The 18,648-nt window shown below is 39.9% G+C and overlaps 1 protein-coding gene across 7 annotated transcripts in view; it reads right to left on the reverse strand.

Annotated features, from left to right (window-relative positions):
* PDLIM5 (PDZ and LIM domain 5) overlaps nt 1-18,648 on the reverse strand; it is a 125,113-nt gene that overhangs the window by 51,884 nt on the left and 54,581 nt on the right. For 3 of the 7 annotated variants that reach the window (XM_075708775.1, XM_075708778.1, XM_075708779.1), the window contains exons 3-4: nt 3,037-3,079; nt 1,267-1,382 (exon numbers count right to left, since the gene is read on the reverse strand). In XM_075708775.1, the coding sequence (XP_075564890.1) occupies nt 1,267-1,382; nt 3,037-3,079 (159 nt within the window). Of the gene's footprint in view, nt 1-1,266; nt 1,692-3,036; nt 3,080-18,648 lie in introns of all 7 variants that reach the window. The other 4 variants (XM_075708774.1, XM_075708773.1, XM_075708777.1 and 1 more) reach the window with 2 other exon arrangements.

The following is an 18,648-nucleotide window of genomic DNA, read 5'->3' on the forward strand; positions in this document are numbered from 1 at the left end:
GTTTGTTCTCTGTTTTAGTTGATACGGATATTTACCTTTCTGTAGGGTTCTTCATATACTTTATATAGAGAATATCAGAGGAGAGAGGCACTAGGCCTATTCCTCCAGCCCCTTTCCTTTGAGGGATGGGAAACAGTAACCACAGTTTTTAAGTTTTAAGCACAGGTTTGACATTCCTAAGATCGAAGAAACCTACATTTCCCCTCCTGCTCTTTTTAATACTTAATTCAATCTGCCAGACGCTGCTGCTGGACATGGAGGCCAACTGGCATGGGACTGCTCACGCCCAGCCGCCTCCTCTCCCCACGGCACAGCAGCCGCTGGGAACCCGTCCCTGGGGCACTGCAGCTCCCAAGCCCTGCCCAGGAATTTCTGGGAGAGCCCGAGGCTGCCCCGGCCAAAAGCATACCACTGAAACAGGGCAGCGGTGCAGGTCCAAGTACCCAGGATTGCTGCTGTGCTCAGTTTAATTTACTAATTTATTGTTTACTAGACGAGATGCTACACCAGATATAGTATAAGCCTTTTATGCAGCCTTACAGTCCCTTAAATATTAGGCCTCTGATATCTGCTTTAACATAAACAATTATTTGAATATGAAAATGACTCAAATTTTAAATCTGTGTTGCTTTTTTAGGGTAAAGGTAACATTTAAAGTTGAGGTATTTACATTATAACGCTGCAAAAAAATCTGCTCTACCCCACCAGCTTCCTTGAACGCATCTTGACGTTACTTGTGTGTTGCGCAAAGAATTAATGCAACATCTGCCCCTTTGCCTCCCTTCTGGGTCTTTTCTCCGCCAGTCCTGCCGGGGCCACAGTTGGTCTTTCAGAGCATCTCATTCCCAGCCACTGCAGCACCACCAGCCCTTCTTGATAGCTCTGCATTTTTGAGTGCCTGCTGCTTTGAGTCACCATATTGGGAGTCAAAATACACAGTGAGACATGGACATCGAAATTAACACCGGGCTTGTTGTAAGGCCCAGAACACATTGTTAATACAACCCATTGTGTAAAGCATTTTGTGGTCCCGATTCAATTTAGCTGTGACACTCTATAAACTGGTCATTTTTCCTGAGAAAAATGATCACTGGAAGTCTGGCTTGGCCCTTCAAAGCATCCCTTTTAAGATGCGAGTCCATCCTCAGAGATCCGTTTCTGAGGATTAAACGACTCCTCCAAGCTGTGTTTTACTTAGTCCTTAAACAAGCCCAGCTTTTTTCCTGCGAGGAAAGACCCTCACAGCAAAAAAAAAATCCCACCTACCCATTTTGCTGTTTACTCTCCCCCTGGTTTTCTCTGAATCCTCGTCGCGGCCCCTCGGCTACATCCTGGGCGCCGTCGCCGGCAGAGGCGCTCGGGGCGGCATTGTGCGTGGTGGGCTGCCATGGGACATTAACTGCAGGTTTAGCAGCGCTCGGCGTGGGCGACCACTGCTCAGCGTTAGGCTTGGCGTTAACATGCAGTCCGGGCGCGGCAAACGGGGCTGGGGCGGCAGCCGTGGGGGACAGGGCTGCTGCCTGGGCCGGGGTGAAGGCGGAGGATGGTGATGGGATGGACGTGACTTTGGAGGTGGTTACTGCTCCAAACGGCCTCGGTGTCTTATTGTAAGCCACGCTCGCCGTGGCAGTGACTTTGGGCGCAACAGCAGAGGCAATGGGCACAGGCTTAACTACTTCTGTAGGTTCTCCCTATGCGAGATGAAAAACAAAAAAGAAACACACAAAACCACGCCAAACGCATGCACGTTCCTCAGCAGGTATTTTCGCTGCTCTCAGGGGAGATAACCCACCTAGCATGAAACCAAGAAGCACAGAAGCAAGCTTTACTGAGACTGCAGCCGCGAAATGTAAGGGAAAAAAACCAAGCCATGCATTTTAGGAAAGGGAATGATCCAAGCATGCACAATCAATATGAAATCCCACGATGCTAACTCTTCTCATCATACCCAAAACAGACACCCCACAAATCAAATTCAAGACAAACTGAAGAACCACTCTGTTGCAAAACCTACCGGGTAACTCATGTGGAAAAAATCAGTGTTTTTTATAAAAATCCGCGTTCCACCTCTCAAACCCAATTTGAGATATGCACATTCCCTATACACAAACGGCATGTGCGTGTGTACACACACGCTGTATATACTGATCTGTTCATACGGCCCTTAAGAGCAGAACCAGAGCCCCAGAGCTCATTTATTAGAGGCCAGTGTTTCGGGACACAGTGAGCTTTTCCAGTTGCGTTCCATCAATGTGCCGCAACATCTTCATACACCCTTGTCAGATCAAAACACTCAAAAAAATGTGATTTCCCCCCCAAGCCCGGGAGATATGTTTTAACATGGTGGTTCCCAAACCATGGCCCTTCAAATCATGGTCAGTAGAACAGTAATATACTACACATTATTTATGTCCACTGGAGAGGATTTTCAAGTACAGGCCATTTGGAAGCATTTTCAGGTTTGCAAACAGCCTTCTTATCAAAAAGGGGGGTTTGAAACTATTGCTTGAGAACATAACATTAGAAGAACTCAAGAACAAATAATTCCCCAGGCCTCTAAGGAAAGTGAGGGGAACTGGTCTCTGAAACTCTAATATTTAGATAAGCTTCTTTCAAATACAAAGGAAGATTCCAGTGCCCATTAAAAACAAACAAACCAGCCAAGCCCAACCCCCTCCCCCTCAAACCCCTACTACTGTTACTCTCTTAGGGACAGAGGAAAAACTTCAGCAATATCTTTCTAAAAAGAAATGTCCTGAGAATTGGAAGATAACATTCATTCACTTTTTTTTTTTTTTTTTTTTGTGCGTGGATAATAATTTGCCAGGTTTCTCAATGCTTCTTTTTTTGGGGGGTGTGGGGGTGCGTGGAATCACTCAGATTCAAATGCTGTAATACTCAATGTAACACATGGAAATCAAGCACGTTATATTGAAAGGAAAGTTTGAATGACAGTGCTTATCAACAACAGGGTTTGACAGATGGGTAACAGTTAGTGCCACATGCTACAGTTCTTGGCTGTGATGATGAACATACCTTTGGTACATGAATAAGATCGGGTTTTGGTACAGAAGCCACTCTGGAAGAGGAAAAACATACACATAATCAGAAAAACTATGTTCTTTAATATTTAAGCATTTCCCTCTTCCAACTCACCACGTCCACCCACAGATATATAAAATATTTCATTTTGTTTCCTCTAAAGGAAACAAGAAGCATTCAAGTTAAACCTACGACATGGTTGTAGCATTAGGAACTCTAGCATCTATCATCAAGTACTATTTGATTTATAAATTCATAATACCATACCACCAGTTAGGAGACTTCAGCTCCAATTTGCTTATTGTTTTCCATCCTTTCATAAGAAACTATGTCACATAACTCAAAAGCTCTGATCAGATAAACTGCATTTTAAGCCTGAATAAAGGTTATAAGCTGTTTAAAACAGAAAGCTTCCTTTTAGAACAACAACAAAAATCCTTCTGAAGGACTTAGCAAGTTAAATTATACAGAAACTTTTTGCACAGTCTTTGGTCTTCAAAGGTAAGGTTAATGTCACTTGAACGTCACAGCAGATGGCAAAAAAACCTTCTTCCAAACAATGGGTGCATTGAAACTACTATGGGGTGGTGGGAAGGAAAGGAAGTATCGCAATGGAAAGGATGAAGAAGATAAAGAATCGACAGATTTTGTTATACCTAAAGTGAACTGGCAACATGTTATGGGCAAAGGCATCTCACTTAATTGTTTTTTTTTCAGATTTGCATATACTTATATGCAAAAATACACACACACACAAAAAATTTAAAAAAAATAAAAAACACCAGCAAAAAATCTGACACAGTAACATTTTGTCTGCAAACATTGCTGCTGATACATTTGAGGCTTTTCATGCTGTTTCAGTAGAAAAGTGGCTTCCTGCCACATTTCAAAACATTTCTGGCCATATTTGGTAGCTGCTCAGAAAAGCTGGCACCCTTAATGACCCAAGAATCAGCAATCATATCCTGCCTGAAATCACACACCCCGATTTCCGACAAATCTTCTAAATAGGGTTTTGAAGAACTGAAGCTGGATTGTCATTTCCAAAAGACAATTTGCCTAGGAGGCAAAAAGGTTTGTTTAATTGGAGATCAGCTAACAGACGCTACAATTTAAAACACCTCTATTGTATAAACCAGTTTTTCTATTTCTACCAGAAAAACATGGAGAGCTAGATTTGAATTAGGCACTGTTGGTCCAGTTAACAACTCCTTTCTTTTTTATTTTCCTTTTTTTTTTTTTTTTCCTTTTTTCCTCCTCTTTTTTCCTTCTTTCTTTTTACTAATTACGTTCAAAACGTTTACTCCTTCCCCCAAAGCCTTTTAGCCCTCAGGGCTCATCAGATTCCAGCAATAGCAATCCCACTGCAGGTTCAGTAACTAACTTACAAAAAGGGAGATGCATATAATCCACATCCTATGTTGGCAGAAGGAAAAAAGAAAAAGCGCATGAAAAGATCATCTTCTGCACCTCGCCTGTACCATTTGCGCATCGCTGCTGACACACATTACGTCCGCATCAACAGAGAGAGGGTTTTGCCTGCTCTGAGGAACAGGTCCATTCTCCCCGTTCTCACAGTGTGCAGCTTATGAGAAGGCTGACCTCCAGCCCTCCAAAGCACTGGGGTGCATCATTAATCACTCCTAATTGCAGAGTTGTCAATTTGCAGCAACAAAGGCAACAAGAAGGAAAAAAAAAAGGTAACACATACGGAAACTTTTCTTTTTTTTTTTTTTTTTTTTTAAGACCAGAGTTAGAAGGAAACATGCATCTCGCTCCGTATCTTAGGCATACATTTTTTAATAAAGTAACTTGGAACGTTTTGTGTATTTATTAACCTGACCTAACAGTAAGCAGTAGAAAGACATTCATTATTCAAGGCAACAACCATATTTCACGCTTGAGAAAAAAAACTTCTCTTTGCTAGTGCTGGACCTTGAAGTTCCCATCTCATAAAAGGAACATACTTAATTTTTTTGTTTTGTTTTTACAAAATAATCAAATTTGAGTTTGCAACGGATGAGATTGCTCTGCATTCATCAATACAGCACTGAGCAAAAATGATTTTAAACCAGTATTTCCAGATGATGTGAAAACACACTCTTCAAAATTCATCTTTAAAAATATCATACAAAAAGAAGAAAAAGAAAAAAAGGGTAAAAAAAAGGTTTGATAACCGAAACGTTCCCAACGTTGTTTTAACATTGGAGTGGGACAGCACATTGCTTTATTTTCCCCAAACATACTTGAAACAAGGACATTAATTTGTGTGCCCCAGACATACTTCAAACAGTTTAACTTGGCCTTGATGACTTCAGACCATAATCAGCCTAAAATCTGTGATTTATCCTGCATCGTATAAAGAAAATGCTCACCCAGCAAACTGAGCCACCAAGATCTGAATGTGAAAAATGCATGGTGGTTAGACAAGACAGTACAAAAGGAAATGCACACTTCAAGCTGAAAAGCAAAACACGTCCAACACATACATTTAAGAAAATACTTCTTTCAGGGCTATTTCCCTTAGGATTTGATAGATACTACCAAATTGCATAGCAAAAGAATAATTAAACTGCAGAATCTTGTACATTTCCTTAGCTGTTAGCACTTCGCTTGCCACCTAGCAATTAAACACATTAGGATTTCATGCTGGATTGGTCACGTTGAATGTATGAATAACTGTTGATAAAGGCTTTCAAAATGAGATGACACACTTGCCCTGTTACTACTTACTAGAAAAGCAGGATGGCTTGAAGTAGGATTTAAAACTAGCAGTTCAGCATATATAAGTTTATGCAATATTTTCAATAACATACAAACAAAGCAAAGACATAAAAGCTTGGTATAAATGCTTATTATAAACAACTCACACGAAAGACCTTGGCAAATGGTTACAGTTTTGAGCTTCACATGAATTATTATAGACAACAAAAATGGAAGCAGCAGCCATCACTTACTGACAGCCTAATGCTGAAAATGAAAGTGCACAAAGTTTTTGCACAGGCTTCTACATCAAAGTCGTTTATTCTTTCATAAAAAAAAAAAAGCTATATTTAGCCTGTGTAAACAGTTCTTTTCGACCAAACATGATCAAATTTGCTCTCTAAACATACCACAAGCCGTTCCTCTCCGATGAATACTTTTGTGACATTCAATGCAATTCAAAACATTCCAACTTCCAGCGCAGCCTTATTAGGGAAATGAATTAGTCTGCTCTTCGCTGTGAGCAACATGCCCAGCAAAAACCATTCATTCTTTAAATTCTCCTTTTATTCATTCCCTTTCCAAGTATTTTACCCATAAAAAAAAAAAAAAAAAAAAAAGGACACAAGCAATACAACATAACCCTTCCATAATTACTAATATCTGGGAAAACACACTATTAAAGCTAAAGCTACAGTATTTCGTGCTTCTGCAATGAGTACAATTTGATACATCATCTCTAAAGACCGATCACGAACGAAAACATTATAATCTCAATAATTAGCGTTATGGGATTAAATTCAATGGAAAGCAGGATTTTTTGGCCAAGTCTCAGCTGTCCGGTGTGTATAACCATACAACGGCAGCTGAAGCCCTCAGCCATTAACTCCCTAAAGCTTCACTGAACCTCAAATCCAAAAGATTTTTCGGATTTGTCTCTCCTCTGAACTCCATTTCAAGTCCCACCATCCCTAGTCCTTCTCCCCCTTAGTAAAGGGACTGTATTCATAACTTAAAAAGATGCTGAGCCCAATGGAAAAAGATCACGAGAAGGTAACTGCGCTTATGAGCCCCCTCTATAAACAAGGGGAGCATGTAATACCAGTATTAATACAGGTGTTGCGTTTGGGGTTTTCGTATCTCTGTAACTTAAAGGATTGCTCAAAAACTCTGGTGTGAGATACAAGAAGAAGCTGCAAAACCTTCATTCTTGGAAGGAAGGATGGACAGAAGGATGGATGGAATTCTTCCCACCCCTCTCATTTCCAAAACTAACTCCTTTTTCCTAGCTGATCAATCAGGATACAGGTTTTGGCAGCAGATACTACATCCCTGAAAAGCCACTGGTCAGAGCTTCCTTTCAAAAACCTGATCTTTTAGTGGTTTTGCCATTGTAGTCTGCAGTTCTGTTTGTTTGCTTCACTTTATTTCTAGAGAGCAATCAGTTGATGGGCCAGAAAGCTAAATGCATTTGCTTTTCATAAATTAGACAACTCATGCAGAAAGATGACAAACGTTTAACATATATAACAAGTCATGACTTTCACTAGGGGTTATCTGAACTAAAACAAATGCAGATGTAATTTAAAGCACAGAAAAAAAGAACAATCCAAATACATTTCTTTTTTCCTTAGACCCAAGCCTTTTATCACAGACATAATTAATTTCTTACCAACCTTGCTTTGGCTTACTCCAATAGAAAAGCAAAAACATTCTTAAGCTTGCTTCTTGTTGCAACTTCTACACCATCAGAAATGGCTGCCTTATATACACTAATATAACATACAACTACGTTTCCCACAGTTTTGTAGAAACATATACACTGCCCTGTGGCAACACCAGTTGGCAAATCAGCGCTTCAACAATCTTTCCAGGACAAGCACTATGGCCTAGAGACTGCAAACCTCTGCACATGCCAGTCCATGGCAAAATAGAGGTAGCAAAATTATCACTAAGTACTACTCAATGAGAAATGGAATCTGCTGCAGTCATTGCAAAAAGAAGATGACTTTTCTTTCTCCTTAAGAAACACGGCAATGTTTTCAAATCTATACTCTGGTCATCATGCTTGCTAACATACCAACAGATGACTGGCAACAACATTTTATTTCTTAAGTCATTCTCTTTGCTCTAGTTTATTATGTTAGTTTTCATTTAGTTGAACATACCAAATTATGACAAACATGGGAATGTTAACGACAATCAAACAATGCAGACTTCAGCGTTGACCGCCTGCTTAAGAGAGCAAATGGCAACGTCAAACCAGAGAAGATAGGATGCGTAATGGCATTTCAGGTACCATGCACCTCCAGGAGTCTTAATACGAACATCTCATTCTGCAAACCAATTCTTAGGTTAAAAATGCATTACTTCTCTTGTCCTAAAAACACAGGCTGTAAACTCGTGATAATTCAAACATTAAAATGCAAACAGTGTGAGACAGTCGTCTCAGCATTAACAAAATATTGAAAAGAGTTTCTGTGGATGCTCCATTTGTATGCAAAATGACAGAAAAGGAGCTCTTCAGTCAAATGGGCTGTTTTTAAACAGCTTGTATTTTTTGGGCTTCATGCCCTTTGATGAGGTATATCTAATGGAGTATGCTGAGAATATCGGTATTTCTTGACAGAATAGTACCTCGAGAGAATACTTAACACCTTACTTCATTATATTTAGCCTGGGAATATTAGCTCACGAGTCACAGATTCTACGTTTTCATTAAGTTTAAAGGGGGAGAGTTAATATAATGTGCATATCAGCATTTTACATTTGGTATATGCTACGTAATACTTTTACATCCTCACATTCTGCACTCCCACAGCGCACTAGATTACGATGAAGCACTAGATCAGGTAAAAGCAAGAAAAATTATGTTCTTGCTTTACTGGCTATTTGATAGTTGGCCGAATCAAACGTAGGTCCCCCCCTCTTAAATTTAAATAAGGTTTGGGATTTCATCATTATGTGTTAAAATAAACAGTGCTGACATTTTAGGAGAGAAACAAGCTGCCCTCTGCTTTGGTATTCCTACCCACAAAGGATTAGTTGTTTTCAAGACCTCCCAAAGGCAACCACTGCTCATAGTCTCATTCCTGTGGTCTGTGGCAACCCTACCGAATGCATTTATAAAGAGAGTTTAAGTGCAGGCAGATAATATTTTATTCTATTAAAGCAAAACCAAAAACCAAACAAAAAGCTAAGGGAAAAATACTGTGGAATTTATCTCACCTTCTGACTGCCAAAGACTTTTAAAAACATGATTCTCACTCCCATAAAGGCAGAAGGTTTAGAAACCTGGAGAGCCCATGCATATGACCATCACTGGACTACAGGCCACGTCTGTCCGTACCTGCCCACAACTCCCCCGATCAGAGCCCAAACAGGTGAGGAACCCCCAGTACCAAGTATGGCCGGTGTCTTACAATCCTGTAGGGCTGATCACTGCCAGTTGTCCTAGAAAAATTATAGATTAGCCTACACGCAAGTGGTAGCTCAGCATGTGTAAATGATCAAGTTTGGTAGGCAGGAATCCCATCTTGCCACTGCTTGGCTACTCACAAGTGATAGGAAAACTACTGTCTTATATACAGGACCTCCTTATACATTACCTTCAGTGACGTTGATCATTTCTGTCAGTTATGCCTTGTTGTAACCTGATTTTTTTCTTTTCTTTAAGCTTTCCTAAAGCTGTCTTGTCAAGTAACAGTATCCACATAACAGTTAAGTGTAAATAACAAGACAGAACAACTATACCCGGGCTTTTAATAAAGTGGAATTTATATGTTTGATTTTCTTTAGAAGTGCTTATTAGATACTAATTCTACCACAGCAAGCTACCTTTTAAAAATAGCCAGCTTAATAAAAAGCATAGGTCTAAATGACTTGCAGACCTAGTCAGTCCTCCAAAGCCCTCAAAAAAAAATGCTCAACTTCATGCTGACTTCAGTCTGTCCTCAAATCTAGGTTATAATTTAGGAGATTCAACACTAAACACTAAATTATTTTTTCCAGTGCTTTCCACAATATGGTGACTAATGTTTAAATTACCTCCTTTGTCTAAAACACAGCCCACATAAGCTTGAAAGTGCAGTCATATCAATTTTAACTGGGAATTCATGACAAACACCTCCCCAATCCCCAACATATCCTTATTTGGGATTTGTATTTTTTTGCCCTTGGGTGCATGCTTGGGAATGAGCATTTGTATCATTTTTTTTCCTCTCAAATGAAGAATCTGGCAATTTAGAGAGCTCTTAGATTATTGTGTTTTACCTCCTATGGGAGCTAAGCACATCTCTCGTCTACAAAGCAGCTCACCCATCCATGGCCTCAAGAAAAACTGAGAGAAATGTAGTGGAAGCAGTTAACCAAATGGGATGAAAACTCTGTTTCCAAGGTGTCAGGCAGCTATAACAAAGAAGAGCCATGTCCTTCACTAGGTCACCAGCATAGGAAGTGGTGTCACCCACCCAGACCCCAGAAGCCCTGCCCAGGTGTCTTTGGCCAAATCCTAGCTGCTCCCTCACACCTCCCGCTTCTTACTGACTTCGGATGATACAGGAACAATATAAGCAACCTAAAGCTACAACTCCTGAATTTCCATCTGTGCTGTTTGGAGCTGTACATCATCTCAACTGCATGGGCATGTGGAGAGCCTGCTGCAGCTGCGTGGCTGTCAGGAAAATCGCTGAGCCTGGGGCTGGTCCAGAAAAGCCAGCGACATGGCAGAACCAATAAAGATAGACGAGGCTAAATATATTAAGAAGGATGAACTCTGTTGCTTTTAATAGGATACGCTATGGTTTTAATTCTTTCCAATTAAGGTCAGGAATACCATTAAGCATTTGTCTGACTCCTGAGCACAACCCACCACCAAACCAGAAAATTTTCTTTCCCATCCAGCCGCTCAGACATCTCTTTCCTCCCTCCTACGCCACCGCAGCAGTGAGACATAAGCATCCACCCTCGAGGTGCACAAGCCCAGGGCCTGGCTGGCAAGTTGCGGCAAGGACTACCTTGTGCCCTTCCCACCACAGGGACGCTGCAGCCAGCACATGCCTGCACCAGTCTTCATTGCAGCAAGTGTGTTTAGAGGGGCTCCCCCCGCCTGTCCTCTAAGGGGGACATCACCACAGGTAGTAGTGGCTATGGACAGCAGAGCTGAAGCGCTGTAAATTGCATTACAGAATTATTACATGATCAATTTAATGAACATGCACTTGCCAGAAGTTAACTCCTCTGCTACAGGTCCTCGCCTTTGCTGCCCTTTATCCTTTCCGTGTATTATTTCTATGTTTATATATTTAAGGTCACCGGCTTAGCAGCATGCATTGCAGGTCTACCAAGTTGAGAAAAGCTATGTCTCAACTTGGCTGTCTAACATAGCTTTAGATATCTAAAAACTTTTATTTCAAGTAAGTCTTTCATCTAGCAGACCTCAAGTTAGTCTGGCCAATAGGTCTCACCACACCTTTATGGGAAAGGGAAGTCAAAGAGCAACTGCCAGATTACGAGCTGTAGCTGGAAATTGTTTGGTGCAATAGCTAGGCAAGAAAGATCAAAAAGCAGCAGTGAACTCAAATAGTTAATTCCTGTGGTCAATGAAGTGGACAAGGAACCAATTATACTGGAAACTCTAACACTGATTAAGTAAAGGTGCATAAAACAGAGTGCTGTAATTCTTCTGTCACTTGCAACAACTGTGAAAGAAGATAAAAATTAATAATCCCATCTGACTCCGACTGATCCAGCTAACTAAAGACTTTTCCCTTCCCACAGTCTAGCTTTAGAAAAAAGTAGCTTTTACCCTTCTCAGCTCAAAATACTTCGGGGATAACATTCACAGCATGCTCACAGCATATGAAGCAATTAACTGCTTTTGTGGGCAACTAATCACTGATGCAAAACGGATGCAAAACATCTGATGGTCACAAAACCTCTTGAGATTTTTCACAATGCTGCAAACATTACTTCAGCTATGAGGCAAGACAAAAGTAAGTGAGCAATGTTTGACAGGCACAATATGTGTTTTTATTACCTCATGGGGTTTTGTGGTTCTGTGCCACAGACATGACTTTCTACTGACAATACCCTAGAATTTTTCAAAGGCAGTAATTTTTCAAAAACTGGGTGAAAAAGAGGCCTAAAAACAGTGCAGCTGTGGAATTCAGCTATTAATATATGCTTGACTCTGCAGCTACGACCTACCTTTCTATTAGGTGGTGTAACAGATACATATCTAGTTAAACTTGCAGCAGTGGCTCTCAACTTGTATTCATCTTTGTTTCATACCTCTAGAAAATCCTGTATACCTGAAAACCTGCCTGCTTTTCCCAGCATTACCAAAAATCCCATCTTTCTTACACTGTTACACTTTCACGATACGACCACTATCTTTCAGGAAGACATTTATTTTCCAAACAGGCAATCATTAATTTATTCTCATTTCACTCTTTACTAGAGGAAGGTAGGAAGAGCCCTATTGATCAGTCAGGACACTGCAATTTTGATTCTCAACAGCTGAGAGATGATCTTGCATGGCAGAGGACAGGTTTTATTTAAACAGTGTCTCATTTTTTCCTGTGGGCTGATGCTTACAAACAGTTTATCTAACAGCACTGGTCAGTTCACATATTTACTTCGGTTTTTTTTTTTTTTTTTCTATTCTTTACATCCCACATTCACAGAGGTGCAAAAGTTACTATCTGAAATTGAGAAACTAAACAGTTACCTGCATAGGTACTAAACACACACTATTTAGCCAGTTCAAGCTAACTTGAACTATTTTCAGCATATGAAGGGCACAGCCCATTTTTAAACCATGTAAGCTTCTTTTAATCCATTTAGAGACAACTGTCCCTTGACAGATCATCACATACCCTTTCATAATTAAAGAATGCCTGCAAGTTAGCATCATGAACTGTGCATGTTGGAGAGATGTGTTTTTCAAAGGAAAGCAACAGGTGTGGGGCATATTCTGTATTTGAAAAACAAAAGTGTAAATAGAGACAAGTAACACCACTTGTGGCACCCAAACAATGAGATAACGAGTGTTTATGAAGGAAAAAATGACACAGATTACACAGTGGGCTGAGGTAGGATGGACTTGGGTGTCATCGGGCCAGGTGAGCTGCCTGTACAGAACCCGATTTGGAACCATAGGGAACCCACAGTAGAGAGAACACAGTGAAACTTATTCTTTTGCCATTCTTAACAATGGGATAACAGGAGCAAGATTAAATCAATTTTCAAAAGAAGATTTGAAATAAATGCCATTAAGCATGTCATAAAATCCAGATAATATATCAAATACAACCACACCCATTTTCTGAAAAAGGGGACAAAAGTTTCACTCTCAAATATATTCACATACTATTCAAATTCATGGGTAAGAAGAGTCGTATTCTAAGAAATGTTTCAGCTTTCCAAAATGCAAACTTTTCCATTTATCTAGACTTGGCCAGGAGCGCAGGAAGCACCACTGCTCACGCATGACTGCCGAGCAACTGCCAAATCCCAAGGCTACTTCAGGTTCTGGGAAGTAAACCAACAGTGCTTTAGAAACTTTTTGATCAGAAAACTTTTGGACCTGGGTCAAACAGCTATTACTCAAGCTCGCTGTCTTTCTGGCAGTCTCATTAAACTATTGAATTCAATGGACATTTGACTTATCACTAGCATTGGAGACTCAAAAGCAGCAGCAAGAAAGTTTTGACTAACGTTTGCAAAGAGTTCCAATTTTCTTGACTTTCCGATATCTTCCTACTAACACTTTTCTAATATGTAACTAATATAGGGTAGGAAAAAAGAAAATATTGATCAGTGTCCCAAAGCACTACACAGTACGGTCATGTCAGCCTTAAAAAGTTTTCAATCTGTCTGTAAATTGGCAATGCAGTCAAAATCACATCTGTGCTGCTGTATTCCTTAGGAAATTACAGGGCACACGAAGCACATCGGACTTCCAAAGTGAAGCTCCTCGCACAGAAGCGCAGGCTTCCCCTGTATTTCCTAGTTTTGAGACCTTGACAGCTTTGCTCTTGGTCTCCTTTGTATGACATAAATTTCTGCAGTTGAATCAGAGGCTGCTGAAGGCTTCCTCTAATAAAACCCCCAAGGGAAAAAGAAGACATAGACAGCATGATGACAATGATGATGACAAGACTGGTTTCCATCACAGTGAAAGAATTTCTTTAACTTTATGTTCCAGTCCTCACTCACTCACTGGCACAAAACATGCCTCAGCAACAGGCACAGAATAACATTAGCGGTTACTACAAAGAATTTTTATAGCTACGCACTGGCATGCTAGAAGATGCTAGAGCACCCCCAGGATTCTTGTCTCCATTTTGCTACTAGTTTGATATGGCATAATGATTAAGTCACCTTCAATTTTCTCATCTTTAATTAATCATCCTACTTTCAATGCTTTTAAATGAAAAAGTAACAAGTACAAAGCAAATAGGTCTGGCTATATAAATAAAATGAAGCAATTTGTAAGAAACAAAAACACAAAGAAAGTGATCAGTTAAACTACCTCTATTGTCTCAGTCATATGACAAATTTGGTGTGCTTTATGCAGGGAGTAACACTATGTATTTCTTAACAAAAATAAGCTATCCAAGACACTAAAAAGATTTTGGTAATTAAGAGCTGATGCCTCTCAACCTCATGTTCAATCGCTTGGGGAGGAGATCTCTGAGTGTTTTATACCCTCAATACCACATCAAATCCTATTCAGTTGCTGGATTAAGTTGCTGCTACATACCACTTGAAGGGTCTCATTTTTTCAGTGAATCAAACGTGGTAACTTTTCCAGACTGCCCACACGGGCCAGGCTTGCTCTAATTCAATGACTATAGCTGGCATAAAAACAGTGTGCAAAATTTGAGAAGTAATTTATTACCTGCTAAGAGAGGTGCAATTCTTCTGAGAGAAGGAAAAAAAAAAAAAAAAAATTTGTCCATATCTAAACTTATCATTACCTCTTTTAACAAATGCCTCGCAGAGCCTAGATTACTGACTCCATGGAAAAGGGCCAGAGAGTTGTCCTAACACATGGAGACGGACAACTTACGTTGACACATCAGAGTGCCCTGCCCTTCAATATTCTCACCTACTCCCTTGTAAGCTGGCTCAAGATTTGGCCAGTCATTTTCTCCCCCTTTAGAGTAATGAGCAGCCAAACACAGTATACAAAGAACAGTAATCAAGTTGAAATAGAGGATTACTTATGTCTGTAGCACCACTGTGTATTTCGCAAATACAGTTAAAGCCTGCAAGGAGATAGCACTATAATATATTAGACATCGTATGCACAAGCAGTATACAACTTTGTACAGTGATATTTGTTTTCAGACACCAATGCAAAGATCCTCAGGGCAAGGTACTGTTCGTTTGCTGTGTGAGAATGGGGTTGGATTATTTTTTTACATGTCTGTGAGTCTGCTTATACCTTTCACTCCCTTGATAGAATACAATCAAGGACTGATTTCCTTAAATGAATGCATCCCAAATGATTCTCTGTATCCTCAGAAAAAGCATACAGATATACCAATGAGTAATATTTGGACCAGGCAAATACATGTATTGTGGGGCACGGAGGAGTTTTAACAGCTGCATTGTTCTAATGCAGCTGTTCACAATTACTGGCATGCGTTGTGAGGCGCTTCTGATTACTGCATGTTTAATCTATATATAAATGCATTATATTTTGCTACTCAAAAGTTTGGCATTTAGATGCTATCTGCAAGGCTTCAAAACTGTAGTCTATCTGTGATGCCCCAGCTGGCTATTTCAAAGTGTGCCAACAGAATTAAAATGTCACTAAAGATCACACCACTCTGAGGTATCTGTGTTATTTTAAGAAGTGAAGATAAACTGTGGCCAACTTCACATTGTTTCCTTAAATCTTTTAACTCAGTAACTATGGCCACTGCTTAAAATAAATGTGCAAGGTCAATGGCATCACAATTTACATGCTAGATAACAAGCCCTTGAAATTCCAAAAAGGTATTGGATGGGTTGCACAGGTCAAACCAGAAATGCATAGAAAAGTTTCACCTCAGACTGTGAATGGCAAATAGCTACCAGTCATACAGGAAAATCTACACACTCTTTCAAAGTCATTAGCCAGAAAATCTGCTATTTGAGAGTGCAGTTGGGGGGAACATTTACATTATTTACCTGAAATACAGGAACTCTGAAAGCATTGGCTCACTGGCTGCAGAAAATACTCGTTACCAACAGTTGCACACTAATTCAATTCTGCAAATTATTGTTATACAGATGCTGTTTTAGTAAAAGACTGTTCTAAGTAAAAGTTCTGGCAAGCCATGGTGAGGAGTGCAAGTCCATAGTCTACTACTTGAAGGCATTTTTTCAGGGGGAAATATGTCATGGGTGTCAGCTGCTTCCTACAACAGTTTTTAGGCATGCATTTGACTTGGAGCTAGGAAATACATGGTGTGAAACATTGGTCTCTGCACCGTAAATTGCACTTCTTGGGCGATCTTTGGACAAGGATGAAAAGTTCAACTGTCCAGACATCTTTTCTTAATAACGCATTCATGTTAAGCAGACAAGGGACCAGTATTATTTTTCTTGGGCCAACCGTTATCTCCAAGAGGAAATATCCATGAACAAGGAGAAAAATACTTCATTGACCTGTGGAAGGCGTAAGATTTCTGCAGTCTCGTGCAAAAATCAGAAATCATTTCGTCACAGTCCTGAAAAATATTCTGTGTAGTTAAGCAAAGCTTGGGTCAGGTACCATGGTTTGGTAAACAACAAAGCAGTGCTGGCCACCTTCTGTTCTCCATACATGATACCCCACAGTCTTCTTCACTCCAGCAGTGTCCAGTTGCAGCAGCCACAGGCACAAAGCCTGATTTTTGGAGAGTTCTATCCTTGCCTACCCAAGCCTTTCCTACAGGCTTGACCAGCCCCAGAGGTGCAGAGAGTTTGAAACGATTGCGGCCACAAGAGCTCCCTAATCCCATGCTGAAACACTTCCACATCTACCATCACAGAAATCCGATCATCTACTGGGTCCTGCCCATTTCTGCCAGTTTTTCCTTTTGCCTCCCTGGATTGCTCCATTAGCAATCTACAGTGACCTAAAGCAGGGAATAGTATTAGGCCATTAACGTCATATACTATATCTTCACTTCTACATTTTTACCTAAATGGGTAGCAGTGAAGTCTGACAGATCCTCTTTAGGAAGAGCAACTAAAAAAAACCAACCAACCAAACAAACAAACAAAAAACCAAAAAACAAACCACCACCAAGAGAAACCCCACCCCACACCAAAACAAAAAACCCACAAAAAACCCCACTCTGATTGATAGACAGATAGACAAAAAACAAAAAATGCTGAAAATGTCAAGAGGTAACTTAATTTGGTGACTCATCATGAGAGGAGTCTTCCATGGTGTTTTAAAACAAACAAACAAAACACAACACACACACAAAACCAAACAGCAGGAACATGGTGCGTCATGAGAAGGATCAGATGAATTCTTAACATTTTTTAATAATAAAATCATCTGGGCAAATTATACAATGAATAGGGTAGTGAAGACTAAGTATCTAATGTTTGTGGTTACTCCAGCTCACCCTCATGCTTCCTTTTGGCCTCACCCACAGTGTGCAGCTATTCATCATATCTCATCTTAACAAGGAGACATTCTCTAGTGCTAATGTATTGGGGGGAAAAAAAGGGAAAAACCAAAACCAACTCAGACAAGAAAAATATCCATGATCAAAATTAAAGGTGTAGCTTTAAAACAAACATTTGCACTAAAATTACATCCTCAGACAAAGCCACATGGCAAGCTACAACCTTCTCCATCTCTCTTTTGCAAAAAAAGAAAAGGAAAACAAAAGGAATAGATTCACAGTGTCCTTTATTCAGACCTTGATCAAAGATGTGCCGTATCTGCTAATTACTGACTTATGGCAGAAACAGTTCAGGTCCAGCCCTGCAAAGTATTATGTTTCTCCAGGAAGGCTGCTAAATGCCTCAGGCTCCATTAGATGAAGTCCTTCTCATTAAACAAAGAACCCTTTTTTCTCCATATCAAGAGAAATTCAAAACTTTGTATTTTATTCCAAAATGCATTTGTTATTTCTAGTATAAAAATAAACAAACATATATAAGTTACAAATCCATCCTCCCTACTAAGATGTCTACCAGATTATACCACCTTGTAATTACATGAAATGTAGTTCTGACATATCCAACTTTTTTCCCTTTGAAATGATCAACAATAACACTGAATTGATACATTATTAATTTTAGCACTGCCATGCTACACCCAATCACCTCTATGCATTCTGCATAACAGAACCTGTAAGCAGTATTTGTTAATTTTCAACAGCTATATTGTGTGTCACTAAAATACTTAACTTTAACAGCTAATGTAAGTAAGGAACATTTGTTTTTGTTAAAAAAAAAAAGAAAAGTGGTACATAGGTTTTATTCATTAGTTCAAAATATTAGTTCTGAAGTTTATCCAGATCCTAGAAAAACCCCAACTGGGGGTGGTGGCTAGGAAGTGCAGGAAGCAATTTTCACTTACATGAGACATCTAATTATTTATTCCCCAGACCCATTTCCCATCAAAATACTTTCTGTATGATAATGGAGATTTAATATTGATTTTTCTCTGATTTTTTTTTTTTAAATATACAGTAACGTTCACCGGAGTTGTGCTGAAACTTGATTTTGTCCCAGCTTCCATGTAAGCCCAAGATATCCATTCACGGCACTGTGCCACCTTAGTCTAGCAGCCCTGCCACGAGAACTTCAGTCTGCTCTTGCTCCAACTCGCTCAAGTTGCACTAGGAGGTTCTGCTCCAGGAAAGCTCTCTTCAGCCAAGTGTAATAGATACAAAAATT

The sequence above is a fragment of the Pelecanus crispus genome, chromosome 4 (assembly GCF_030463565.1).
Source record: "Pelecanus crispus isolate bPelCri1 chromosome 4, bPelCri1.pri, whole genome shotgun sequence".
In the NCBI taxonomy this organism is placed as follows: Eukaryota; Metazoa; Chordata; class Aves; order Pelecaniformes; family Pelecanidae; genus Pelecanus; species Pelecanus crispus.